At 53.4% G+C, this 26,731-nt stretch overlaps 1 protein-coding gene across 1 annotated transcript; it reads right to left on the reverse strand.

The window, feature by feature from the left end:
- LOC104368302 (mannan-binding lectin serine protease 1) lies at window positions 1-26,731 on the reverse strand. The gene is given in 13 exon segments (XM_042800745.1): window positions 1-2,633; window positions 6,686-6,760; window positions 7,776-7,913; window positions 12,451-12,529; window positions 13,391-13,509; window positions 14,015-14,162; window positions 14,486-14,682; window positions 15,189-15,320; window positions 15,581-15,758; window positions 24,001-24,226; window positions 26,469-26,515; window positions 26,517-26,630; window positions 26,632-26,731. Coding segments are annotated over 13 exon segments (2,415 nt in total). The 5' UTR covers window positions 26,698-26,731; the 3' UTR covers window positions 1-1,737.

Here is a 26,731-nt window from a genome sequence, read left to right on the forward strand (position 1 = left end):
TCAGTACATATCAAAGTTTTATTCTGTTCTCAGGAGGAAGATTACACAGAACCATCCTTACATGACATTGGTTATTTTACAGAATGTAGTATAAAAAAAGAAATATATATATATATATATATAAATACCTTGCGGTTACATGACATAGCCAAGAGTATGGTTCTTAGCGTGTCTGCAAGTTCAACCTTCCTTAGGCCTTCTGCTCCTCTACATGCTCTACAAATGGCTTTTTGGATGATAGCAAAATGGCAGAGTGGCTCATTCACTGTTGACTCCTTCCTTGCATGGCAAAACCAAAGGAGGAGGAGGAGGAGGAGGAGGAGAGGCTCAAAGGAGACTACAGGCACGCAGAGCAGACAGCAGGAGATTTTTGCATATTGCTTACAGCTATAGGAGGGCTTTGCTGGCAAGTGAAGGAGATGATGTCCCTGCTGAAGGAAGGTAAGCTCACCTGACCTTGTTCCTTGGTGGAGCTCACTTGTCTGCATGGGCCTTGGAAGAAGGGTGGGGAGATATAAATATTTCTGATGTGTTAGGTGAGTTGAGGTCAGCCTAGAATGACTTGGACACCTGTAATGGGCCGGAAGAGCCATGAACAAACACTGAATACCATCAGTAACCTGTAAATCAGCCAACTCAATGGCCTTAAAAGCAGTTTAAAAGTGACTAGGTTCTTGCAAGAATGAATGCAATGCCATGTAGGACTACCCAGGTCCCTAAAGTAGATGTGAAACCCTAAGGAAGGGCATTTTATCTGAAATGATTCTGCTGGAAATAAGTATTGTTTAGGTACAGCAGATGTAACGCTGTCTCGTGTGTTAGAAAACTTTCCTTGGGACGTCTGCTGTGGCTGGAGACCATTCCAAGAACTAGTCTGGGAGGAGGACTGGAGAGGGCTTGAGGTGATGGAGGGTCGGAGAATATTTGATGGCTGGAGGCGAGGGTGACACCACATCCAAACCCTGTTCCCTGTCCTCGTGTCCTCTGAGGGGCACCCATTCCACGTGGCAGGGTAAGGGTAGCCCATCTGGGTTGGTGCCATCTTGGCAGCCATTAGCTTTCCAGCCACGGCTGAAGTTTAGGGCTAATGTGGATGCATCCTCACATCCCCAGGGCCAGGTGGACATCACCTGAGACAGGTCCTCAGGCAGGGATGTTTGTTTGCAAATAAAAACAATAGCAAATCTGCAGGGCTCTCTCACTTTTCCTTGCACAGAAAAGGTGTTCCACGGTGTGTGGGGCCTGTGAGGTCCAGGCCTGCCCAGCTGGGTTTCCTGCACTGTCTGCAGCCTCTGTAGCTCCTGCAATTGCATCATCTGATGAGAAAATCTGGCTGGAGAAACCTGGGGGTGGGGGGAAATTCTCTGTGCACAGCCTGAATGCCCAAAGCTTTTGTGTCAGGGAAATGGTGCCTCCATTGCTGTGCCTTTCCCCTGGCTTGGAGGGAAGCTCCCCAGGAGTGTGGGTGAGGTTTGGAGATGAGCAGCACAAGCTGAGGATGCCAGCTGAGACCTTGCCCTTCGCTCCCTTCCCCCAGCTCCCTAGCAAGCATTTCCTAGGAGCGCAAGCAAAGGGATGCAGGAGCAAGCGAAACTAATGACGTGGAGGGCTGGCAAAGGCCTGGCGTGCGCTGAGCATCGCGGCTACTGCTTGCGAAAGACCAGAGTCTGGAGCACATTAAACATCAACAACAACAACAAGGAGAAGGGGAGCTGCGGCAGCAGGCTGCTTAGTCACTCATCTCTCCAGCTCTGGTTCCAGAAATGTCCACCTCTCTGAGGAGCCCGTTTTCTTCTCCACCCAGTCCATGTAGTTGGAGACTTTGGTGTACACACCGTACACCTGCTTGCTGCCGCACTCCTCGGGGCCACCCCATGAGACCAGCCCTTGGGCCACCCACCTCCGGGTTCCTGGGTCCTGGATGACGAAGGCTCCCCCACTGTCTCCCAAGCAAGTGTCCTTCCCACCTTCGTAGTAGCCAGCGCAGAACATGTTCTCGGTCACGCTGTAGTTCCCCGACCGTGACTCGTAGCTGGTCTTGCACTCCGCGTGCAGCACCACTGGCAGTTTGACGTACTGCAGGATGTCAGACAGTGTCCTCATGCCTGAGCTGATGATCTCATCCACCGTGATGTTGGGGTTAGAGATACCCCAGCCAGCCACCAGCCCCAGAGTGTTGGGGTGAGGCCCCTCCAGCTCATGCTCAAACTGGGGGAGGCAGACAGGCATGACGTAGCTCCCCATGGTCACCTTCTCCTTCAGCTTGACCAGAGCAATGTCGTGGTTATAGTTCTGGATGTCAAACTCCTCATGGAGGATGATCTTCTCCACTGTCCGGTTGATAGCTTCCATCTTGTTCCTCACATCATGAAGGGCCAGGTAGACAGTGACATGCTCTTTGGAGACGGGGATGACAGTCTTGTCTCGCCGCTGAGAGCGGAGCACGTGGGCAGCTGTCAGCACCCAGGAGTCTGAGAGCAGGGCCCCGCTGCCAAACCATTTGTCATTGGGCACCCGGGACATGTCCTCCACCACAATCAGAGCCTGCCAGGGGAAGAAGCCAGGCTCTGCATTTCGCCCACCAATGATGCGCTTGATGATCCCAGGCAGGGGACGAGCTGGTCGGCCACACACTGGGGAAAAAAAGGACAGGACAGTTACTCCCTGCACTTATATAGGAAACAAATGAAATGGGACATCCCTGTAGATTATGTCACATGGCAGGCTATCTTCAAACCAAACATTCACTTGTGTCTTTTTTTTCCATAGAGGGCAACTCTTCTCCTTATCTCAGTGGATAAAGCCCATCCTCCCTGCCATCTTTGCCTTCTCCTGGCAGAGTGTGCTTCAGACCTTGAGGCAGGTTGGGCATTACACCCCAACCCTTATGCTAAACAGGGTCTTTAACAGGAGGTGATATGTCTGGGAAAGGAACTCATCTATCCTTCTGAAGGGTTTTATTTCCTAAAGCCAGTCCCAGTTCCTTTCGTGTCTTCCTCGCCTGGTGGAACCATCTCTGGTGGCAGCAGTTTGCCCTCCTGGAAAAGGGGCAGACTATTGCTCAGCACAATCCATCATTGCACCATCCATGATTGCAATCCATCATTGCACCATCCATGATTGTAGACCTTAGGGGCCTACATTACCTTTATGCTGGGGCAGAGTCTGAACTCCCCTTGCATCTCCCCAGCACACGCGTACCTTGGAGTGTGGCTGTGTGGCTCCCATGGTTATGGCAGCTTGTCCAGGACAGGCCATTATTCTGCTGGCAATGAGACAGGACTCAAATGAGAATGAGTCCCTAGACCCCATGCTGGACCAGGGAAAGAGGTGAGAGCTCCCTGCTCCTGCTGTCCTGGCTCTGCAAGAGTCCATCTTGGGTTTGGTCATGGGCAGTCAAGGCCCAGTTAGTCCCAAAAATTTGCTCCAGAAAAGTAGTCTCCCAACTGCCTTCTCCTTCCTCACCCTTGCTATAGGCTGTGGAAGGAGGATGTGAATGCTCTTGGCCATGAGACCATGGACTTTCTAGGCACACTTCTGGCTACCAGCCTAGGAGGGTCTCAGGCCCAGAGAGTCTCCACTGAGCTTGGGAAGGGTCAAGCTCTTGGTACCTGTCAGGGCAGGGCTGCAGCACACGTGGCCCTGTCATGAAGGGAGGTGGAGAGCCTTTGATGGAAAGAGTGGGCTTGTTCCAAGGTGCCATGTGCTGGACCTCTACTCCAGGGAAGCTGAAGGATTTACCCTGCAAATAACAGGATCATCTGATGTAAAGAGTGAGCTGTTGCCCACAGGGCATGAATATGGGCAGTCAGAATTGTGTATAGCACACTATGGGGCCACGGAGGCTTTCATCCAGGGTTAGCGACTTGGAAGATTCACCAGATCTCTTGACACTGAAGTCAGGCATGGATTCAGAAAAACACGTGAGCAAGGGTGGGACTTCCAGCACCCTAAGCAGTATCAGACTTTAGTCTTGGTTTACATCTGTGTGATCTGTGCTCCAGATGGGTACCATGATGCTACCAGATTCCTTAGGGAAGGGCAAGTGGAGGGATCCTTCTGCTATCTTGAAGACCTGGCAGATGCTATGATTTCTACCAAACCTGGATTGCAGTAAATCAGGGCCATGACTTAAACGGTTGTTGTACAGTTGAGCTGGTAGATGGGACAAGGAGACAGCTTGAGGGCCAGATTGCACTTTGCAATTCCTCACTTTGTGGTTCAGTTTCTGGAGGGATTTGGCTGGATCCGCACTACTTCAGAAGCAGAAAGGCCAAATGAGTAATCCTGCAGCCTCACCATGCCCTGTGAGCTTGCTCAGCCCTTATCAGATCATTCAGCAGCTTGTCCAGCTCCTGCTCAGTGTGCCAAGAAATCCAGGGGAATGCCGGTGGGAGGACTGGAGCCTGACATCAGCCCAGCCTCACCCTTCGCTCTGAGACCCATCACGAGGTCTGTGGTCTCACAGCCATGGCATCTGCCTTCCCAGAAGAGCTGTGTCTGGAGAAGCCTCAGCCGTGGGCTTTACTCCTGCATCTCAAGTCCTCACCACAATTCTGGCAGCCAAACCAGCATCCTTTTGCTCAGCTTCTCAACAGACCCAGAATTAATGCCTGAAGAGCCCTGACATGCATGCCTGGTCTGCCTCCAGAAGCTTATTCCAGGTGCTGTGATACAGCATGAGAAAGAGGGGGAACTCAGCATGCTGAAGGTGGCTCTGAGAGTGTTGGACAGGGTGGGCAGGGATAACCCTGCCCCTGCGGAGCTTAAGCTTCGGGACACGGTTGATGGTTGTGGGGCTGGTTCATGCCTGTGACAGCATGTGGAGGGGGACTCCCAGGTTGTTTGGGGTTGCTGATGTTGCTGGGAGGTTGTGGGAGATGATTTTGGCTTGCTCTTCTACAGGTGGAAAAGTCCCAAATCCAAGCAGCTCAGGTGCTGCTCTCATCCCTCTGAGTCTGCAAGGGAAACCCACATCTGCTGCAAAAGTACCAGGACTCTGCCCTGATGTCCCCTGTGCTGTGAGGGAAGGATGCAAAGCCTCACAGAAAGAGGGTCTGACCCCCTCCCCAGAGCAATGGGATCGGGACTGAGAGTTGGCCTTGCAACCAGAGCAGGAGCACCTGGAGCTGCTAACGTGGATTTGTTGCAGCTGGGGTCTGCTGCTAGGAAAACTGCGACTCCAGCAGGGAGGGAACATGGTGAGTGTCTCTGGGTGTGCTCCTCTCCCCTGCCTTTCCCAGTACTGCAAGGAATAGAAAACGTGCTTAGGCAAATAATTCCTGATTCCCAGTCCAGCCCAGCTGGTCTGCTGCACCGAAGCTGATGGCTGTCCCAGGGAAATGGTTTTAGAGGAAGCACATCCAGCCAAATATTTATTCTATTAAATTACATATCAAAAGCGCTGACCAGGCTGCAAACGCTCCCACTAATGGCAGAGGCAGGCATGGAGTGGACTGGAAGAGTAGTTTCTATTGATGGGGAGGTGGCGTGAGACACAGGGGGAAGATCTGAAGAGCAGCTGGCCAGCTGCTGCCTGCAGATCCCGATCTCAGGAGAGCGTCACCCTCTCTCTGGGATTTTCCATTTTCCTGAAGTCTCTCTGACTTCTGTCACTAATCAGGAGGCCTGGAAATAGCCCATGAAAGAAGCTATGGCCCCAAAAGATGTCCCCATATGCTCCCAGCTCAAATTAGTTCATGCTGAAACATCAAGGAGAGATGCAAGGAACAGCCGCTGCAACAAGAGCAGCCACATCCCCAGTCTCGGAGCTCGGTGGGATGCAGGGAGCCTCGGGGGGTCCCTCCTCTGGCCTTGCAGTTGCTCAGCATGTCCAGAGAGCAGATACCCTCCCTGGGGCTGAGCCAGCTCCCAAACCCCAGGGTGGTTGCAGCTGCAGTTGCTGCACAGCAGCTGGATCTCTGCACCTCTCTGGAGAGCCGACCCTGCACATCTGACCACAACCTGCACCCGGGTCTGCCTCCAGCCCCCCCCTGCCTGGCAGCCAGACCTGGCCCCACGCTTGGCTATGGCTGGTCAACATCCCAGGGATTTCTGTTTAATCCTAAATGGGCGCCTGGCCTGGAAACTTGCTGGCTGCAAACATTTCTGCCACTGCTCAAAGGCTTGGGATTTTTCCTTCCCTGTGAAGCAGCTGGGTTTTTCTGCAAGGCTTAGGGAGGTGCTAATTGCTCCTGCATGTGGACACACCACTAATGGGAGCTGACAGCCAGTGGCGCTGGGCAGGTAATGCTCTTCCCTTGGCTGGATCCATCTCTGGTGATGCTGAGGTCTGAACGTAGCCAGTGGGCTCTGCCCTGGGGCAACTGGTTTCCTTGTCTGCTGGAGCTGGTTGCTCAGGGAGCCCTGGCAGCTGGGATGGCTGTGACCCTACTGCTGCTCTATGCTGCCAGGGAGACATTCCCTCATCACTGCTGCCCAGTGCCATCACTGCACCCTGACCATCTGGGCCAGATGGGGTAGCAGGAGGCCTCTGTCCCCACCACCCACCTGGCCATACATTGCAGCAGTTGGGTATGTATAGCCAAAGCATATGGCATTGTCACCAGGGAGCAGGGTCCCTGCCTGGGGAAGGTCAGGTCAGGTATGGAGAAATAGCCCCCGGCGCTGCACGTCCCTGATCTGCACCCTTTGCTGCAGGAACTGGCCACCCCAGCACTCGTACCTGGTCGGCAGGATGGCAGCTTGGTCCCCAGCTCCTCGCTCCTCCACACCCCCGATGCGTCACACGTGTAGGTGGCTGGAATAGAGCAAAGCATTAGCTGGGCTCTGGCCCTAGCATGAGGTGGTCACTTTTGCAGTGAGCAGATGTTTCCCAGCTGTCAGGACCCTTTGAACCCTTTTCCAGAGCAGGAGGTGACCTCCCTTTATGCTCTCTGTTCTCCATTCCCTGGGGGTCCCTGGCATGCAGGGGACATGCCACCATCCTCGGTTTCATTGCCTTGAGGTGTCAGGAGGGCTGTGCTGCACCTTCGGCCTCGGCTGGCAGCTGCTGCCCCATTAATGCTGCCAGTGCCTGTTGCACTAACGCACGCGGGATGCTGGGACCAGATGCACGGGGCCAGTGGGTGTGCAGGGGGATATGAGCAGGGAGACAGGAATGTGAGGAAATCCTTTGGCTTTGCTCACTGACATAAGAAGAGAAAGAAGTGCTGGGGTGTGTGCACACGCTTCTGCTGCCCAGAGCTGGGTCTGAAGGGTGCAGAGACCTGTGGTGCTTGGAAAAGCACCTTGTGGTGTCTCTGTGCTTGCGGACCAGGCGGGTGAGGGGCAAAACTCATTTTGTCATGAATGCACTGCTATTTGTTCAGCTTTGGCTATGCTGGACATTTGGGTGCTGGGATAGGGAGCCTTGTGGAGCCCTTTCTGAGGCTGCTGGACCTGGTGCTCTCTCCAGCAGCTGCTCCTTTCACAGAGACATGGAAAATTTCATATGCTGCAGGGAGCAGATGACAGGGTGAGAAGGCAAGTGCAGAAGAACCACACTGCTCTGCCGAGGCTATGAAACACACAGGCAAAGCACCAGGCAGTGCTAACTCCATCCTACCTCATTGCGGAGCAGGATGTGGCCAGTCTGACAATCCAGGCAGTGCAGATGCAGGGTACGATGTATGTAGGCTACATCCACAGCCTGCTGCTTGTAGAGCATCCCGGAGCGGTCATCCTAAGCTCCCCCTACTTGCAAACGCACGCACGCATGGCCATGCACCCACCCACACTGTGCCGTGGGGACGCGGCCCGGCCCCACTGCTCACCGGTGCTGTTGGGGGCCATGTGGTAGTAGGGGTGCTGGCAGTGGTACTGGATGACTGCTCGGTAGGTGGTCAGGTTGTTCCTGGAGGAGAAGGTGACAAAGCCATGCTCCAGCTCCAGCGGCGCTTTGCAGTCAGCAACTGAAAGCCAACACAGAAGCGGGGTTGAGCCCTGTGCTGTTTCTTGGGGTGTCCAGCCACCCAGCAGGCGGGTAATGCTGGGTTTTGTCATGTTACAGTGGTCTTATGGGGCGGAATGAGGGCCCATATAGTCCTGTGTCCCCTTTCTCTAGGGCACTGCACAAGGCATGGCCTGACACGGCCTCAGACGGCAGCAGGGCGCTGTCCCCAGGCAGGGCAGCCTGGGCCTGTGAAACCCCACCATGGCCACCCTACAAAAAACAGGTCTTGCGGGTGGCACCACCGAACACCAGCAGCACGGCTCACCCATGGGCTGTGCGGCCAACACCACTCCCGCTGGTGGAGACCCCAGTCCTGGGAGCCCCTCCTGTGCACTTCAGTTAGCGTGAGATCTCTCTGATTCGCCTTTGAGAGGGGAAGAATCCTGCTCTGGCAGGTGAGATCTGTTGAGATGTGGTCCCAGAGTATGTCTTTGCATCCCTTAGGAGTAGGCAAGTGATTCACTAGCCCCCACCATGCATCAGGGGTGCTCTTCCACGCACAAGGCTTTGCTGAGGGTATGGTCCCATCCCTCTTGCTCTGGGTCTTGCTCAGCAAAGAGTGCTGATAAATGTTTACAGATCAGGCTGAGCAACCCTACGTCCTGCCACAGCAGGAGATAAGGGACACTGAGAGCGTGGCTTGGCTGGTCTGCAGGCAGGGGGAAGGCCAGCAGACTTGGGTGAGATCCCACCTGCTCCATCCCCCATGATGAGGGCAGGTTTGGGTCTGCTTCACCCATCCCTAGTGTGGGCTCAGGGTCTGGTAGAGGGAAAAGGACTTCCAGGGTGCTATTGCCCTTTCCCATGGCCTGTCCATGGTCTCCTTCCTCCTCCACATCTCTCACAGTGCCCTGCCCGGTCTCTCCTCCCCAGCTTGTTCCCTGGATTCGGCTTGTGCCACCTACCCCAGGAATGACACCAGGCTGAAAGGTGGTTCACCCGCCAAAGCCAGGAGTCACCCCACGGGAGCTGTGTCTCCCCGCCACATGGGCAGTTCACAGCACACCTGGATGATGCTGTGAAGCCTCCCCTACCCCATCCTGGGGTGATCTGCCACAGGGGAGGGTAGGAACTGGGGTCTGGTCCTGCCAGGAAATGCAGCGTAGCAGAGCTGGGTTCTGCCACATTTACGATCAGGGGTTGAGTAGGGGATGGGTGACTTTGTAGAAAGCGGGTCCTTTGGATCAGGGGTGACGTGAGCTCTGTGGGTCTTCATGTGCTCCAGGATGGGAGGGAGGCAAGGACAGGAGCTCTAACTCCTCATGCAGTGATCCAGGCTAATGAAGAGAGAATTCACTAGAAGCAGTTGCTGGTAACAGGGACGTGTACTGATGCTTAGGGTTAACTCCCTGTTGGAGTGAAAAAAACCTGGTTTATGGCAAAACGCTGCAGCTCGCTGTTCCCCAGGGTCCCTTCCACCCACCCCGTAGGGACAGCAGATGATGGGATGGGTGTGTTGGTGCAGCCAGGTTGGGTGCTGGCTGTCTTTCAGAGGGGCAGAGGAGGGGACACAGACCACTCTCACCAGCCCAGGGGTCCCTGGTTGGCCTGAGTTTTCCTGCTCTCTTCCCATGGTGCTTGGGTCATGGTGCCAGTAACTGAGGGACCTTTAGAAGACACTGGGGGACCCTGGGGCTTGCAGGAAGGAGGGAATGGATGTTAGGGGACCAGCTTGGCTTGCACATCTGCTCTAAAGTTGTGTATAGCTGTAGGGCAGCACCCACTGGTTTACATAGCCTGCTCCCTCCCTTTGTGTCCCCCAGGTCTGGGACAGGCCTGATGCCTAGAGAATGGGCTCTTGCACAGTGGTGTTGCCCCACCAGTGTCCCAGGTCCTGCTGAAAGGATGAGAGGAGGGAGTTTGTGCTGTGAACCTTTCCAGACTTTTGCTCTGGGAAAGAGGCCGTTTAGCATCTCCATTTCTGTAGGACCAGAGATGGACTGAGCTCCCCAATGTGCACCTCCTCCTCTCCCAGCCTCTGGTCCACATCTCAGCATCCTCCCAGTGAAGCCTCCGATGCCTTGGGGAGTCCAGGGGGCATGCCCGGTGTTCTTGGGATCATGAAAGGGGCCAGACACCAGGCTCTGATTTCCTTCAGCTGCAATCAGCCTGAGGCCAGCCTGTCCTCACCTCCGCCGGGCCAGCAGTGGGGAGCAAAGGGGAGGCGGAGGAGCATCCATCCCCCTGTGCCAGTGCCAGGGCTTGGTGCCTGTAGGAAAGGGCTGGTGATGCCAACCCATCCTCCAGGCCGCCTTGCCTGGAGGGTCTGAAAGGCACCAGGACGCTTGGAGAGAGGAGAGGAAGGAGTGTTTCTTATTTGCGATGCCGGGCCAGGGAGGAAGGGCAGCGGGAGGCTGAATCCAAACAAACAAACAAACAACCAGGCGGCCATGCCGCGCTCCTTGCGCAACCACTGCCTCGGAGGGGGAGCCGAGCCAGGCCGAGGCATCCGAGTGGAGAGGGAGGGATGCAGAGGATGTGCCGAGAGCTGGTGGCAACGCGCGGTCCCCAGGGCTGGGCAGGCACCCTGCCCATGGGGCGGCATGGCAGGGGGAAAGGGGGGGGGGGGGGGTCGTCTCCAAATTTCCTTCTCCCTTCTTAAGACGGAGTTAAGAAAGCACCAGGCGTGGAGCAGGGGGGGTGTTAAGAGTGCCATGCCAGTTAGACAAGCCACGGAGGTGGATTTGGCAGCCGGGCCAGGGGCAAAGGGGACTTGCCCTGAGTACCGGACAGATCAGAGAGGGGCATCGAGACAGGCTGCCCGTCGGGGCGGCGCGGCCGGCGCCAGCCTCACGCGGCCACTTGCTCCGAGCCGGCTCTTCCCTCTGTCTGGTTGTCGGCTCTATCTGCAGCTGCACCGAAAGCAGAGGGGAAGGAGGAGAGCAAAGAGAGAAAGCTCAATTAGTAGATGAGCAGAGAGAGGCATGCAGGAAACCCAGCCCCCAAAACACCAGAAATCGTTAATGAGCAGCCGGCGAGCCGTGCCAGGGTTCCGCGGACGCTGGCAGGACCATGGCCGTGCCGAGGACCCGGTTGCTCTGCTTGGCCGGGACAACCTGGGGACAGTGGCTGGGAGAAGCCGTCATGGGTTTGTGTTTAGACTCGCCAGGCCACGGAGCTGGATTTTATCCACCTTGGCTGAGAAGTTTTCTATTTTCTGCATTGCTTTCTAAAGCCGTTTTTGCTTGTGCCCTGCCTCTCCCAGACATCCCGGGGAGGTGGGAGACATTTCAGTTTGGAGGCCTGAATTGCCCATTTAGGGGCTTCTTGGCTTTCCAAAAGAAGTCTTAGAAATTTAGTGTAGTGAGTCATATCACACAAGAAGGGATCAGTTCCAGCCTGGCTGGAATAATGCAGGTAATCATTTCGATTTTTTTCCAAAAAATAATACATTTTGGGGTTAAAAATATTTACCTGGATTTTTGTTCTTTTTTTTTTTTTTTTTATAGACAATGCCAATTTTTATCTGATCGTTGTTCAAGCTGGATAAAATCAATGAGAGACTGTGATAGTGAGAGCTGTAGGAGCAGGGAGTTCTTTGGTAGGGCAGAGGCATCCCTGATTCCACACTTTCTAAGGAGCCCTTTCAGATGTAGATCTATTTAGTAGGTCTGAGAGCCTCCCAATTTCCATTTGAGTGAGAAAACATGAATTAAAATTCCAAAAGTATTCTTCTGTGGTAAGATCCACAATATCGTTAAAAGAAAAAGGATCTTCCAGGATGAGAAGTGTCTGGATCCCAACGTCCCTTGAGAGCATCTTGTGCTGCCTCTCCTGGAAGGCTCTCGGGACCTTCTCTGAGCATGTTTGCTGCTTTTCTCCTCTCTGGACTAGCCTCACAACAGACTGAGCAGCAGTGAGAGCCTCCCCGAGGGCTGAGGGTGACTGGGGGAAAGGGAGAAGGTGCTATCTAGTACATCTCCCAGGCCTGAGCTGAGAGGAGATGGGTTAGATGAAAGAAGAGATGATGCAAATCGTTACCTGCCCCTTCAAATGGGATCTCCTTTCTTCTCCCCTTTTCTCCCATTTTAAGGTTTGTAAATATTTGGGCAACTTTTCTCTCCCCTTTCACTTAGCTGAGCAGTGCCCAGTTTAGCCTAGCACCCGGGACCTCTCTAATGCTCTGGGTCTCAGTAGCCTCCATTGGGAAGGAAATTTGGACCAGATTATCCCAAATTGTCCCAGATTTATCCAACCAAGCCAGCTCTCAAGAGCCAGGCTTGCTCTTTCATTGACAGGGAGACAGCAAAGCAGCTTGCAAATCAAGTTATATGAGTAATCTAAATAAAAGCATCGACCTCCTGCTTGTGGCATTTGGAGCGAGCCCCGTTATGTTATCCAAAAACGAGCCAAAAGAGCTTTGCAGAGTTACGTAGCCTCTCTGGCTGGGTTTGCGTCTCTGAGTAAGGAATTCCACTCTGGCAGGGCAGCTCCCTTTAGCATGAAATATTTTAGCAGGAAAAGGACATTGGCAGGGTGGGGAAGGGTGTCCTTACTTTTGCAGATAGGGATCTTGTTACTCCATGTCCCATCCTTTAGGCACTCAATCTGGAAGGATTCACTTTCCAGGTTATCCTGTGTAGAAGATGCCAGCAAAAAAACCACCATCAATGTACAAGGCAAGGAAATTAATCTCTCTACAAATAGTCAAATTTTTGGTGATTTAGTCAAGATATATCCAGACCCCTCTGGAAGAGGGCTTTTCTAGCTAAGAATTGCAATAAAATCATGATGAAAAACTTGAAGAGTTTTCTTGTTGCCAGCAACATAGTGGCATGCTGAATGCAAAAGAACTGGAGTAATTTCTTCCTGTTCTAGGTGCTGGGATGGGTAAGGAGGCAGCTCTGCATGAAGGATGAGTCTGGGAGGAGATCAGAGAAATGCCCAGCTCCATGTCGGAAGTCAAAGCGGGCTACTGGTTTGGAGGGAAGACAGGCACCCCATGAGTCACCCATGCTCCCTGTGGTTCGCAGCTGTTTCCCAGAGAGAGCCTGCCAAAATCCCAGCCCCCTTGACTTGCCGAAGCTGTCCCAAAGTCCCAGAGGACCTCCTGGTCTATGGGGGATGGCCTCTCCAGGGCTGCCCAGGAAGCTGAGCCACTGCCCGCCGAGGTGGGGAGCAGGCAGAGCCTTGGAAGCTCCCCTAGGGCTTTTGCTGACTTCCTCTGGCACAGGTGCCACATCTGGCATCCTGTGAGCTGGCCAGCTCTGAAGGGATGCTGAGACAGTGGCTCGGGAAAGTGGCATCTCCCCTCTTCCTCTGTGTCTTTAGAAAGGAAGGCTGGTGGCTCTCAGAGGAGGCTTTTTCCTTGCCCCTGGGAACAGCATAAGGATGGTGTGTGGGTTGTGTTCACTCTCCCAGAGATGCAATGGCTTTGGGAGGAAGGATCCCCCTCCTTCCTACCCAGATACCCAGCTCCACAGCATCGCCCCATACCTTCAGCACTTTGTATCCAGTGTTGCAGCTGATGACAACCTGGTCTTTGAAGGTGTACTTTGCTTGGGAAGGCTCGATTTTCCCATTGATTGGTGGTTGCACCAGTGGGCATGGGTTTCCTTTGAATGAAAAGCAAACAAAGCAAAACAAAACTCAGCTGAATAAATGGAGGAAATGTAGAGTCCTAGCTCTGCCACCCAGTCCACTTAGCAGAGTCGGAGCATCCCTGCCATGCTCTTGCTCTTAGCCTACACTGGCATGGCTCAGCCAGGCTCTTCTCCTAGGAATGGAGGCTCCAGGTCTTTCCTCCAGTCTGTCATAACCTGGCTTTGGGCATTACAAAGCTGGGAGCTAATAACAGTAGCTTGTGCAATTTTTGTGCCCAAAACATCTTTGCTTCGCATTGTGGTCTTGTTTCAGGGCCCATCTGGCGTAGGGAAAAAAAAGCACCCTTTGAAGGGAGGGCTCTGTGTTATTTTCTTCTTCTCTTTTTGTGATTTCTGGAACAGACCCTTTCTGGAGACAGGATCATGGACCACCAAACTCATGGTCTCCACATGCTAGGTTTATAAAACCCTTCCCATTGCCCAAGACCAGCAAATGAAGGAAAGCAGCAGGAGTTACCAATTGCTGTGTATGACAGCTTCCAGCCCCTGTTCTCTCCTGAATTGTCACTGTGGAAGAGGATCTGCACGCTGTTGGTTTGGGTTTCAATGCGTCCTGGGGACTTCTCTCCACAGAAAGGGCCAAACTCCCTATGGCCAGCTTTGATCTGCCGAAGCGAAAAAGAGTGGGTGGTTTGAGGGGGATCCTTGATCCCTGAGGTTCGCTTCACCCTGAGGCTAATGGATGGGGCTGCAGTGGGGCCAGTGGGGCTTAAGCACCATGTGATGGGGGGATGTGAACTGAAAGAGGGTCACTGTTGGCTGAGAGGGTCTTAATCAGATGTGGTAAGAGATATGGGGTCAGCTGAGCACAAAGCTCCTGCTGGCTTCATCACCCCTTTTTAGACCAGGGCAATTTTGGTCCCATCACCAGGGCACTGGGAAAATGTCAGGAGAGCAGGACAGGAGGAATGTGCAGAACCCAGCTCACCTTGATGTAGTCATAAGGACAGGTCACCTCAGGGTGGTCTTCTACATCGAAGCTGTCCTCGAAGCTCAGGGTGATGAAGAAACCCTCCTCCAGCTCAATGCGGTACAGGCAGTCTGAGCTCTTGGGATAGGGGCTGGGGAAGTCAGCGCTGGCGACCACCCCGCTCCTCTGGGTGTAAAGGTTGTCGCTGCACTCCACTGAAACACAGTCATGGCTCTGCAAGGGCCCTGCCAGCCACATCCCAGCCCTGACCACACTCAGGAGCCCTCCCAGTAGAGTGGGGTCTGCCGGGTGGTCCATGGCCCCGAAGATGGGTCCATGCAAGATGAACCTCACACAGCCAACCTTCAAACATGCCTGTGGCATAGAGGGTCCTGGGCTGAGAGCTAATCCCAACTAATCTACATGATGCAGATTCAGAGCAGAGACTAAACCTTTTAATTTCTCTGACTTGAGGACGTCTATAGGGCTTAGCTGAGGAGCATAGCCCACGGGGGAAACCACATCTCCGTCCCACACAAGAAAGCTGCAGGCCTTGGGTGCTCTCCAGTCCCAGGCTATTCAGTGGGTTTTAGGGGAAGAGGCACCTCATCCCTCCTGGCAGCAGGAGAGGGCAGTTTTGCCTGTATTTAGTAGGTCTATTGCCTGCTCGAGGACCCCTCTGTGTGACTGTTCCCACCTCCGAGCTGTGCCTGGGCGATACCTTTGCAGGTCCTGTTGTCAGAGTGGAGGATGTAGCCGAACCTGCAGGAGCAGTAGTACCCGCCGATGTAGTTGTGGCAGTAGTGGTCACACGCCAGCTCCTCGTCGCTTTTCTCCAGGCACTCATCCACATCTAGGATGGAGATAACAAGGAAGGGAGGTCACCATGTGGCCCCCCATGCATCACTCCTCACGGAGACATTTGCCACAGCTCTGAGAAATTAATTGTCCCATGTAGTGAGTCACACGAGCACCCAGCAAGTCCTGTATGACCCAAGGGCTGCACACAAGGACTTCTCTTGTTAAGGTCCCCAAGGCTGGCCTGGGATGTGGTCCTAGCAAATTTGTTATGCTACCTAGCAAGCTGGTCCTGCAGGCTTAACCACCGCTTACCCACTGCGGTGTAATGGGCGTCGAAGCCAGTGAAACGTTCCTCATTGGAGAAGTCAGACCTGAATGTAAGCCCCATGTAGGGCCCTGGGGACAGGATCACTTGCTGGCCGGGAGCCTGCTCTGTGTCTGTCGTCTCCCTGCCACAGAAGGTTGCCAGCTCCTGGTCCTCAGCTTCAATCTGTAAGCAGAAAAAAACAGAGAAGTTCTCAGCAGGGCTTGGAACTTGCTCCCTGGGCTCTGATGAGTGTTTTGGTAGTGCAGGAGTTTGACATGTCCCTGGGGCACTCCCCAGTGCTGACCACCTCTGAATTTTCTCTGTGTGGGGCCGTGGGTGTCTGTGAGTCTGGAGAGCCCGTGGTGCTTTCGTGGGGTAAGTCATGCTGGGCTTGGAGTCACGCTCTGCACCTGAGAGCTCACGTCTCTGCCTGCACTTGCCCTGTCTGTCCCCTGGCAGGGCTCAGTGGTGTCTCCACACTGCAGGCTGCCCGTCTGGCAGCCTTTGATGGCCACAGCCTAAGGATGCAGCTCTGTCCATTGTCCTTGCTCGGTGCCTTGTCCTGCTCAGCCCTGCGCTGCCTTGTTCCTAAAAATCAGTTTCCAGCCATTCCCACTGCATCTGCTTCACCTTCTGCAGCCAAGTGTGATCCTGGGGTTGCTCAGAGCATGGCATGTCCGACTCCTGCTGCTCTGGCTCTCTAAGATGCCGTTACTTCAGTAAAGCAGTTAAATGGTTTCTGCAAAATGAACACAGGCACTCAGGTCTGCCTGCTCCTGCCTGCGGTCTCCCTCTGAAGCAGATGATGAGAGAGCAGGTAGCATCTGAGATGTAGGGAGGAGCTGGGGGGTGTGAGGATGCAGGGAAAGAGCCTTTTTGGGAGATGGGGTGAGGACGTGGGCAGGCAGCTCACAGAAGAAGGGGTGTGAAAATCAGCCCCAGGCTGTGTTGTTCCCACTCAGAGCTGTCGGTGCCTGAGATGCTCCCCTTTTCTTCCTCCTTCCTCCCAAACACTGATCTAAGTGGCAAAATATGCATGGGGATTGTGCTGCTGGGAGGGCACTGGGACCCCAGAGGAGCCCCTGCCCATTGGTTTTGCATCAACTTAAAGCAGCAGCTGTAATTTGGATGGTGTTTCTGTCCCCTGGGCTGGCTTGGACAAGCTCGGTCCTGTCTCTGCCATGCAGGGTCCCCTGTCTGGTTCCAGACTTGCAGTACCAGGCACTGTTTGGACTTGGAGCCACATGCCCAGGGGCTACAGGAGGGGACCAACTGGCCAACGTGCCCTGCTGTCATGTCAGCATGATCACTAGCCTCTATGTGCATCCCTTTAAAGCACAGCCGTGCCTGTGCTTTTAAGCACCGTAATACCTGTGGAAAACTCTCTGGTTTTCCCTGGAAAACCCCTCCCTTCCTTTTTCCTCGCTGTTTTCCCCAGGACCATTTCAGCATTGAGCCCATCTCTTTCTGCAAATCCCACCCCCAGCCCCTGTCTCAACCACAGCCTTCCCAGCACCCTGCCTGCTTTCCCCCAGGACATTTGAATATGAATAACCCCTCAGCTGAGGAATGCGATGAATACCACCACGCCAGCTCCCATCGCTCATGCCAAGCCAACGCTATTGAGTCTGTGATGAAGCGTGCAGCCCCCCAGCCCATGCTTGGGGAAAACAGCCGCCTGCTCAGGGACCCAGGGGGTCCCGGAGGTGTTGCAATGCTGTCCCTGGCTTGTGTGGCCTTGGCAAGGTGAGACCCTCCTCCAGCTGCATCCCTGTCTCCCGGAGACCCTCTGGATGTGCTGGTCAGGGAGGGTCTGGGGCTGAAAGGGAAATTTCCCAAGGCTGAACAAGCAGGAGGAAACTCGCTCACACCAGGGAAAGCCAACATGGAAATGGCAACTCAGCATGCCTTGACATTGCCTCCAGATATTTTCCATCCTCTCATACAAGCTGGAGCTGGCCAGAAAAGAGAGAGACTTTCCGATGATAAATTTTGAGAATTTGGAGAAAAAACACGCGCCCCTCGTTGGGACAAAAAACCAATTGAATTTTTTTTTTTTTTTGTGAAACAGTGTTCTGAAAAAAAAAAAAAAAAAGGAAAACAAGTAATTTGGGACCCATCTGGTTTCAATCCCTTTGAAATATACTGTGGTGCTTTAGAATCCCTTTTGAATCTGAAAGAAAGATTGTTTTGAAATGAAATAGTGTTTCAGACTGAAAAACGGGAGCAACCATCACCAAAAGCGAAGGAAAATGACATTTTGGCTACGACACGCAGTCTTGGCTGCGCAAACATGTGACACTCAGCCTTTTCTGCCGAAACTGCTTTTTCTTAAGGAAAGCTGTGGGAAGGAGCAAATTCCAGCCAGCTCCTCTGTGTGGGGCTGGTGGCTGTCACCTCTGCAGGGGCACACAAGCTGCTGTGTGAGCTCCCATCCCTCTGCTCCAGCCCTGGCCGGTGCAGGACCTGCAGCACAGCATCACTGAAGCGCGGGAAAACCTCCCCAGTGCCTTGTGTCTTGGTCCGAGGATGCTCCCACCATGGTCCCAGCCCCACCACTGCCCCCAGCGTCCCTGGGTACAGCCCCGGCGCAGCAGGATGAGGCCCGGGAGAGCCGTGCTCTCCTCGCCGAAGGTATCCATGGCCCCTTATCTGTGACGGGTCCCATGCCCCGAGCCACAGGGAGCAGAGACAGCCCTCCAGCAGTAAACTAAACAGAGAGGTCATCATCCCTGGTTAATATTTGCTGCTTCTGCTGAGGACTGTATACTTTTTCATAGATCATTTACATCCAGCTAGCAGGCTAGTAATTAAATCCTGGTTGTTTGTTTGGAGTTTCTCCCTCTCGGGTCACGATGTCGACGTTTTCACTAGAGAAGATGTGTCCCTGAGGGAAATATCAATTGCTGCAGAGAAATTCACTATAAAAATACGCTGAAAGAATCCTCCTTTGAAAAATAAAATATAGCGACACTCTCGTGCCTTAAATTTACCCTTGCCACTGCCTCCCGCCGTCTTCCCTGTTTCTACTTGCCTCCTCATTCCTTTGTTAAGATTTCTGCCCATCTTGATGGAGGCAGATGAGTGTCCCTCTCCAGCTGTGGCTCTCTCCCTGTGCATTTTGGCTTGGGCTGTGGCTAAGAGAAGGGGTGACCCAAGTTGTGTGGCCTCCCTCTGCCCCATATTGATTTCCTCCTTTGGGGAAGGAGGCAGGAGCTGGGGTGCCCTGGCTTGGCAGCAAAAAAATGCTGCCCCAGGACACGGGCTTCTGGGGATGCCGGAGCAACGATGATCCAGAGATGCCTCCTGCACCAGGCGGGTTAACGAATCACCACAAACACCAAGGGGAATTTGGCCCGGCGTTTCAGTGTCTGTCGCTGGAGAGGAGCAGGCAGCCGGCAACACGGAAATGCAGCCGCCATCCCCCCCTCTCCAGCCCTCCAGGAATGCACTAATTGGACTGATGAAGGCCAAACATACCACTTGTAATATATATAAATGGCTCATTAGGCAGAGAAATCGCAGTGCTGGGCTGAAGACACTGGGAACATGACATGGGGAGGAGACGCTCAGAGACAGGGAAGAGCATGAAACAGCTCCTGCCGAGATGCCTTGCAGTTAAGAGTGCACGCAAGAAGGCAACACCCAGATGAACGGGTTTTTTTTTACAAAATGACTGATGCTGCTGCTGCTGCCTGTTGGAAATGAGGCAGGGATTGGGCAGCCCCAACAGGAGCCTCCGTTTAGGTCTCCTGGAGATCCTCTCCCCAACATGCATGCATCCTCTCCTTGATATACCTTAAGGGTCCATTTGTGTGCAAACATACACCTGAATTTCCACGGGAACGCATACGGCAGCCATACCGTGGGGGAAAGGGGAGGATGGCTGGTTACCCCCGCTGTGGACTTGGCTCGGTGTCTGGAGACCCTCCCATGGATTGATGCACCCACATGTCCTATTTCTGGGCTAGGCTTGTTCTCTGGAGGAGCCAGGGGTGCAAGAAGAGCGAAAGTGGGATGCTGGGGTGCTGATGGAGCTGCTGGCTCGCTCCCATGCCTCATCCTCCTCCTTCCCCTGCACGGGGGGTGACTGTGGTCCCCAGCAGTACAGGGACTGGCTGGTGCCACCAGACTCCTCTGCTCAGAGCCAACGGGATGAAAAAGCTGAGAGCAAAGCCCTGGGCCTTCCCCTCCTCCTAGGATTTGAAGTGCTTCTCTTGGGACCCCACACCCCCAGGGCATGGATTACCCCCTGGCTGAGTCCAGCTGACAGCACCCCCCCAGTTCATGCCAAGCTCTGATTTGTGCTTTTTCCCCGCCTCTTTTGAGCAGAGGAAGTTGCAAACGGGTCTCCGGGCTCCCTTCTCGCAGCCCCAGGCTGGGCATGTGCTGCCCCGAGCGCAGTGTTGAGCTCTTTCCCTGGCCTTGCTTGGCCCCTGCCAGCGCCGCACTGAGCACCGAGGGAGTCCCCAGGGACTGTGCCGCCGAGCGCTCGGCACGGCGCAGCACGCAGCCCCCGCGGCAGGGCATGGCACGCTGCGAGCCCAGGACGCCACGTGGAACGTGCCTACGCACCCTAAACACAGTGACAGACCTCAGTGGGATGTGGCTCTGCCACATCACAGATCTTTCATAATCTCCCTGCCCAGGTGCTGCTTCCCAGGGCGATGGCACTAGATGATGCTCTGCTTGCAGCCCTGCCTCCACAGCTTCACCCCCTACCCCTGTTTTTCCCTCACCAGGGCCAGCAAAACCTGCCTCCTGTGCTGGGCTGGACCCTGGCTACCTTCAAGCAAGTTTATTTGCAGTCACTGGTTTTGCCTGAGATGCCTGGCCAGCTCCTGGGCACCCACACATGGGGTTAGTAGGAGTCCTGCCTGAGAGAGCACCCGATGGCACAGATCCTCCCTGGGGACACTGGTGTGAATAGTGGCTGCAGAGAAGTGTCTCAAGTGTCACGCATGGGCAGATATCTGAACACAACATGAAGAGTTGCATAGGTCGTGTCAGGGGAGATGGGACCCACCAGACCCATAAAGTGTCAGAGACCCCTCTGCCCTCCTGCCCCCATGCACAGCCAGAGGGACCCATCGCAGACACCCCTGGGCTTGAGGGAGTGAAAGGAAAGCCCTATGGCATGTGCTGAAACCTGTCAGGTCTCAAGAGTGTGCAATCCTGAATCAGGACCCAGTAGTAGGGACATAACTCCTTGAGGACCATGAACCAGCAAGGACTTGCCATGGGCTGACTGGGGGGAAATCCTCTCACCACAGGCCCCGTCTTCAATCAGAGAGCTGGTCCCAAGCTGGCTGCCAAGCTCTCAGGAGCTGATTTAATTCCAGAACTTGATTGAACAATGTGCAAAACCTCATGGACAGGACTCCAGGCTCAGATCTCCCTAATAATCTTGGGGATTTACTCATGAAGGCCCCTCAGAAGTCAGGGTTTCATCTCCCATTGCTGGCTCTGCACTGGGATTTCATGTCCTATCTCCCTGCCCCTGCCACAGTGCTCCTCAGTGACAGTAGTCAAGTCACTTAACCTGATTTCTTGGTCATGACCGTGGCTTTCGGGGTGCCCCAGCCAAGTGCTGGAGACTTGTGTGCAAAAGTGCTCAGTGCTGGGTGACCCCAGAAAGCAGTTGGCCAAACCATGGTGAGACCTCCCACCAATGAGGAACCCCAAAAATCAGCGATGAGGTGGGCAGAGCCTGCCAAGGAGCACGGCAGAGGGCAGCAGCCGAAAGCCCAGCACCAGTAGTCCCCCTGGACCTGGCAGGCAGATGAGGGTGGCCACCCAAAACCCGGGGAGAGGCTGTCTGCGATGCACCGGGGCCCGAAGCTCGGCTTCCCAAGGCAGCGTGTGGCTGGTGTTTCCTACCTGCACAAGTCTTCTTTGGGTGAGTATTTTGGGGGTGGCTGTTCCTCCCGTTCCTCCTGGCTCGTTTCCTTGCTCAAGTACCACTCCCGCTCTCTGCCATCCCTGTTTGCAAAAACAAGCCTCCTGGCCTGTGAGCATTTCTTTAGGAACCATGTTCTTTTTATATATATACACACATGCATGCATGTATTTGTATATATATAAATAAACAGCTATTGTTTTAATTAACTATTGTTTCTGAGCTCTGGAAACTGTTCCCTTCTGAAGACCACCCTGAAGGCAGAGATCTGCGTGGGTTTACAGCTTGGCTTGCCCTAAGCTGGCCACTCAGGATGACTTTTTACACTGATCGAGATCTTGGGCATGTGGGCAGCCAAGAAGGTAAGGAAAGCAAAAGCCAGGGCACGGCAGCTTTCTGTCTGTCCTGAGCTGGGTCCCCACCTTGCAGCAGGGCTGTTCAGCCCCCATTTTGACCTCCTTCTTACGCCAGTCAAGATGAGGAAGACCCTGAGGGAGAGCCCAGTTAGCCCCATGGTCAGAACAAAGAAGAATGTGTTTCTTCATACACACACACACAGGTGTATAATTAGATATTTAATCTGTGCAACTCTCTGCCACAGGATGCTGCAGAGATTAAAGTCACCCATGAGTTCAAAAAGCAGCGGTACAGGTTCATGGAGGGGGAATCCATTGAGCGGCGTTGAATGTAGAGATACCACCTGTGGCTTTCTGGGCATCTTCACTGGGACTGGCAGAGTATTACAGAGAAACATCTCTATGTGTTGGCTCTCTAATTATATTCTATAGCCATGTACTGTTGGCCTCTGTCAAAGAGCAAGCTGACGCTGTTTTTACATCTTGCATTGATGCAGACAGAACCTGGACACACAGACCCAAGGAGGAAAATAGCCAAGGAGTAATTTACTGCTCTCCTTAGCGTTTTCTAAGCTGGTGGTTTAGCAGCATCAGGATTGCACCCCTACCCAGCAGAGTAACCTACGGATCTCCTGTAATCCATCCATTTTCAGCACTTTTCAAATGTAATTCTGTGGTTAGAGGCTCTGCAAGCCGGCTTACAGCCCTGAGCAAATTTATACAGCTGAGATCTAAATCCCTGTGAAAAATACCGCCTTCTTATGGAAATCCAGGGGCAGGGAGAGCTATGGTGCCAAGTTGGCACCATGGCCAAATAACAGGGAGCCTTATGAAAAAGGAAAAATGAGCAGGGGGTGAAAGGCGGGAGGAGGGGTAAAGCTTGGAATGGGGAAAGTTTCCAAGAAATTTGCTCTTTGAGCTTATTGGGTTTTTAAAGCAATATATCTCTATATATGTCCCTGGCCCTTGTGCTTGGAGAAGATCCAGGAGAAGCAGAAAGAACTAATCAAACCTCAATGAGAGCTGTTAGTAGCAGAATGAGTGCCAGCACAAAGGGGAAATTAAAGCAGTGAACAACAGATCCTAGAGGAAAAAACACAAATGTTTGCTTTGCTTTCTTAGGGCAAGAATAAAACAATATTTTCAAGTAGCTGGCAACTAGCACCAGGGCTGAGTTCTGCGGTTCCAGACCTGGATGCAACCTCTACTTGCCTTTGTGTGGAGGATCAGGGTGAGGCTTGTGCTGGGCAATGGGGTAAGACATGTTCAGCCAGGCAAACCTAGAAAGCACCTGCTTGCTACTGCTTGTCTGCTAGAAAGCACCAAACCTGAACAAGTTCAAAGATATGGAGAACCCAGCTCGTTCTGGATGCAAAGGAGAGCCCTGGTTGGAGATACCTGTGGTGCATAAGGCAAGGATGCTCTGTGGCACTGCAGTGTGTGGCCTACCACAGGTTCTGATGGGTTACTGCCCAGCAATGAAGCAGACTGAAATCTTTTGTGGTTTTGGCCATGACAGATCTCTGGGAACCTCCATAGCTTGTTTGTGCTGCAGGTATTTGCCAGCAGTGGCCCTGGAATTTGTATCTCAGCTGTGAAATGGGTTTTCATTGAACCCAAGGGAGACTTTGGGTCTGTGGCTTGTGGGGGGCTCTGCTTGCACACCCCAGCTTGCAGCCTCAAGCTCAGATCTAACCTTTCCCTTTTGCTTCCCTGGGCGCTGGACAGTGTGTCCCAAGAGCCTGCAAGCCACAGCCAGGGATCCAGGCTGGCTGCAAGATGCACCCACGACCATGACTTGGCAAAGGGTGCCCAACTTAGGGGTCTTCCTTGCATGTGGCTGGTATCAGGCTGGGGGTTTAGCCACAGGGGTTTCCATCAGCCCATAGGTGTGTAAATCCCATTGGGTCCAATAAGAATTAGGTGCCCAAATACTTTTAGAAGTCTAGTCCTCTGTGGGTAAGATCTGAATCTGGTGTCCCACTCACTCTTAGTCCAATGGGTGTTGTCAGCTTACCTGTGCTCTCCTCGTTGTCCACTGGACTGACAACTGTGCCCAATAAATGGGGAAAACCAGCTTGTTCCCAGCTTTTCCAGCACTACCCTCCCTCAGCTGACCAAACAAGTCTGCTGTTTATCCCACCATCTGCCCTGTGATAACACAGCTCACCTTCACATAGTCGTATTCACAGAGGTAGGATGACTCCAAGTCAAAATGCATGAAGTACAGCTTGATTTTAAATCCATCGGGCACAGAGATGTTCCATGTCACTTCTGAGTCACTGGGATATGAGTCAGGGAAGTTGGGAGACTGGATCTCCCCAAACATGTCTGTCAGCTCGATGGCATCTGCCACACAGAGCAGCAAGGCACAAAATGACCATGTCAGGGGATACCTGGAAAACACATGTGAGGAGATGAAATGAAACTCTGGCAATGCCAAAACCTGTTGAGGGCTGTCTTTTTTCCCAAGTGGGTCGTGTAAGGTCACACACTCGACACAGCTGGGAGAGGAGGTGCAGCACCGTGTCACCATGAGAAACACCCTCCCCCCCAAGCTGTGGGAAGGTGGAGGTGAGGGTGGGAGCTGCATGCGGCTCCCAGGAGGGGAAAGCCCCTTTGAGAGGTGGGTGATGCAGGCACCACGCATGATGCAAAGGCGCCTCCACAGCTCACAGCCAGCTCTGGGCACTGTCAGGAGCTTGGTGGTTCTCATGTTTCTGGGAGCAGCAGCAGCAACATGGCCTTTAACTAATGGGGCTCTGATGGGCAAATCTTCATTTAATGGAAGAATAAACATAAGGGTGCTTAATAAAATAATGATGCTTTCTAAATCGGTTTAATGAAAGCATCATGGCAACAACTGCTAAGTATCATTATTATTATGACTACTTAGCCTCATTCTGCCAAATTGGGATCATTGACTCTCAATAAACAGCACACATCTTTGCATCTGGGCAAGGATAGACTGAGGAACCAGCAGTGTAACCCAGTATGTTACTTCTCTTCTCTTCTCTTCTCTTCTCTTCTCTTCTCTTCTCTTCTCTTCTCTTCTCTTCTCTTCTCTTCTCTTCTCTTCTCTTCTCTTCTCTTCTCTTCTCTTCTCTTCTCTTCTCTTCTCTTCTCTTCTCTTCTCTTCTCTTCTCTTCTCTTCTCTTCTCTTCTCTTCTCTTCTCTTCTCTTCTCTTCTCTTCTCTTCTCTTCTCTTCTCTTCTCTTCTCTTCTCTTCTCTCTTTTCTCTTTTCTCTTCTCTTCTATTTTTCTTCTCTCCTCCCTTTTCCCTTTCCCCTTTTCCTTTTTCCCTTTTCCTTTTTCCCTTTTTCCTTTTCCCCTTTCCCTTTCTTCTTTTTCTCTTAAATTCTCAGGGTACCACTAACACCAGATGGAGAAGCACACAGAGGTTGAGATCCTTGGAGATCTTTTGTGATCAAACCCAGCTTTTAAAAACTGTCAGCATAAAGAGTTTGTCCCAACTTGCTACCAACTTGTTTGTCCCAGAGGAGGGCAGAGAGGACAGGTAAATCAGTGGCAGTCCAACTGACTTCACACCAGCCTCAAGCTCCATTTGAGCGTGAAAGTGAACATAAACTGAGTACTTCTGTGGGCAAGGGTAGAACACTGCCTGTGCTGGAGGTGCAGTCACTAAAGCCTGTGCCATTGCATGGGACCCAGAAAGAGGATCAGAGCTCAGGCTTTTACACCCAGTGGAGTGCACAAAGGAAAAGAATCATGCAGGAAATTAGAGCCATTAGAGGCGAAAATTTCCACTTTCTAAAATAGGCACAAAGGCCTGGAAAAGGCTTGTAGGTGTGTATTACAGGTGCTGGAACTACTCACATGTACATGTACACCTGGTTTCAAAATCAGGGCTTGATTAAGGTATGCTGGTGAGGAAACTGAAGCTATATAAGTGGATTATTTTTAACCTGTCTGTGTTCTTTCAAAAAAATTACAGTAGATTTCTGGGGCTCATTTGTGTAGTGCCATCACTTTTCCCAGCTCTTCACTACAGAGCAAAGTTAATGGGAGCTGAGAAATTTGGATTGATTTTTCTTTCAAGCAGAGTGAGGTTGAACATGCCTTTTTCTGACAGCTTGTCTGAAACCACAAAAATGTGTGAAGGGAAAATCTGTTTCTCCTCTGGTCAGAGTACATGCACGGGGCTGGATGCTCAGCTGGTGTAAATGGGCATCACCTCCTTGACTTGAATGGGCCGTTTGCCAGTCCAACTTTCCGTTTTCCCTTTAAACAGGGGAGGCAGAACGACATCAAACTTCTTTCCCACGCCAGGAAAGTCTTCACCTCACGTAAAAGTGACGAACGACCGTGGCGTGCCCAGAAACCCGAAGCCCACGCAGCACGTCCAGCCTTGCTCGCACCTTCTGCCCACGGGCCGTGGCAGGGCGGTTCGCCCGTCGCGCCACCCGCAGCTCCCTTCGGCTCTGCCGGGATGCCGGCACGCAAGCGGGGCTGCGGCACGAAGCCGAGCCACGAGCAACGCCTCGTTCCCTCCCGAGTGGGGGGAACCCTTCCTCCGCGGGATGGCCCCCCCCCCCCCCCCCCCCCCCCCACGCGCGGCTGCGCCCCGAGACCGCAGCCTCCCGCACCCCGGGCTCAGCCCCTCGCGGCGTTACTCACCTCATTGCGCTGCCGGGGGGGTTCGCCCACGGGTTGGGCGCGGAGGGGCTGCCGGATGGTTTGCGGGGGGACGGGACGGCTTTGCCTCCTTCCAAACGCTCCGCCGCCCGCCTTATCTCCGGCCGGGGCTTTGCGAGCGTGCGTGCGCCTGTGTGTGTGCGCGGTCTGGAGGCGCCTGGCATTTTCCATGCAGGTCACGCCTTCCCCCGCCCGCAGCCGTGCCCCGCATCCCCACGGGCGCGCCGGCAGACCTGCCCGCTTGG

The sequence above is a fragment of the Tyto alba genome, unplaced genomic scaffold (assembly GCF_018691265.1).
Source record: "Tyto alba isolate M040663 unplaced genomic scaffold, T.alba_DEE_v4.0 Super-Scaffold_10, whole genome shotgun sequence".
NCBI lineage: Eukaryota > Metazoa > Chordata > Aves > Strigiformes > Tytonidae > Tyto > Tyto alba.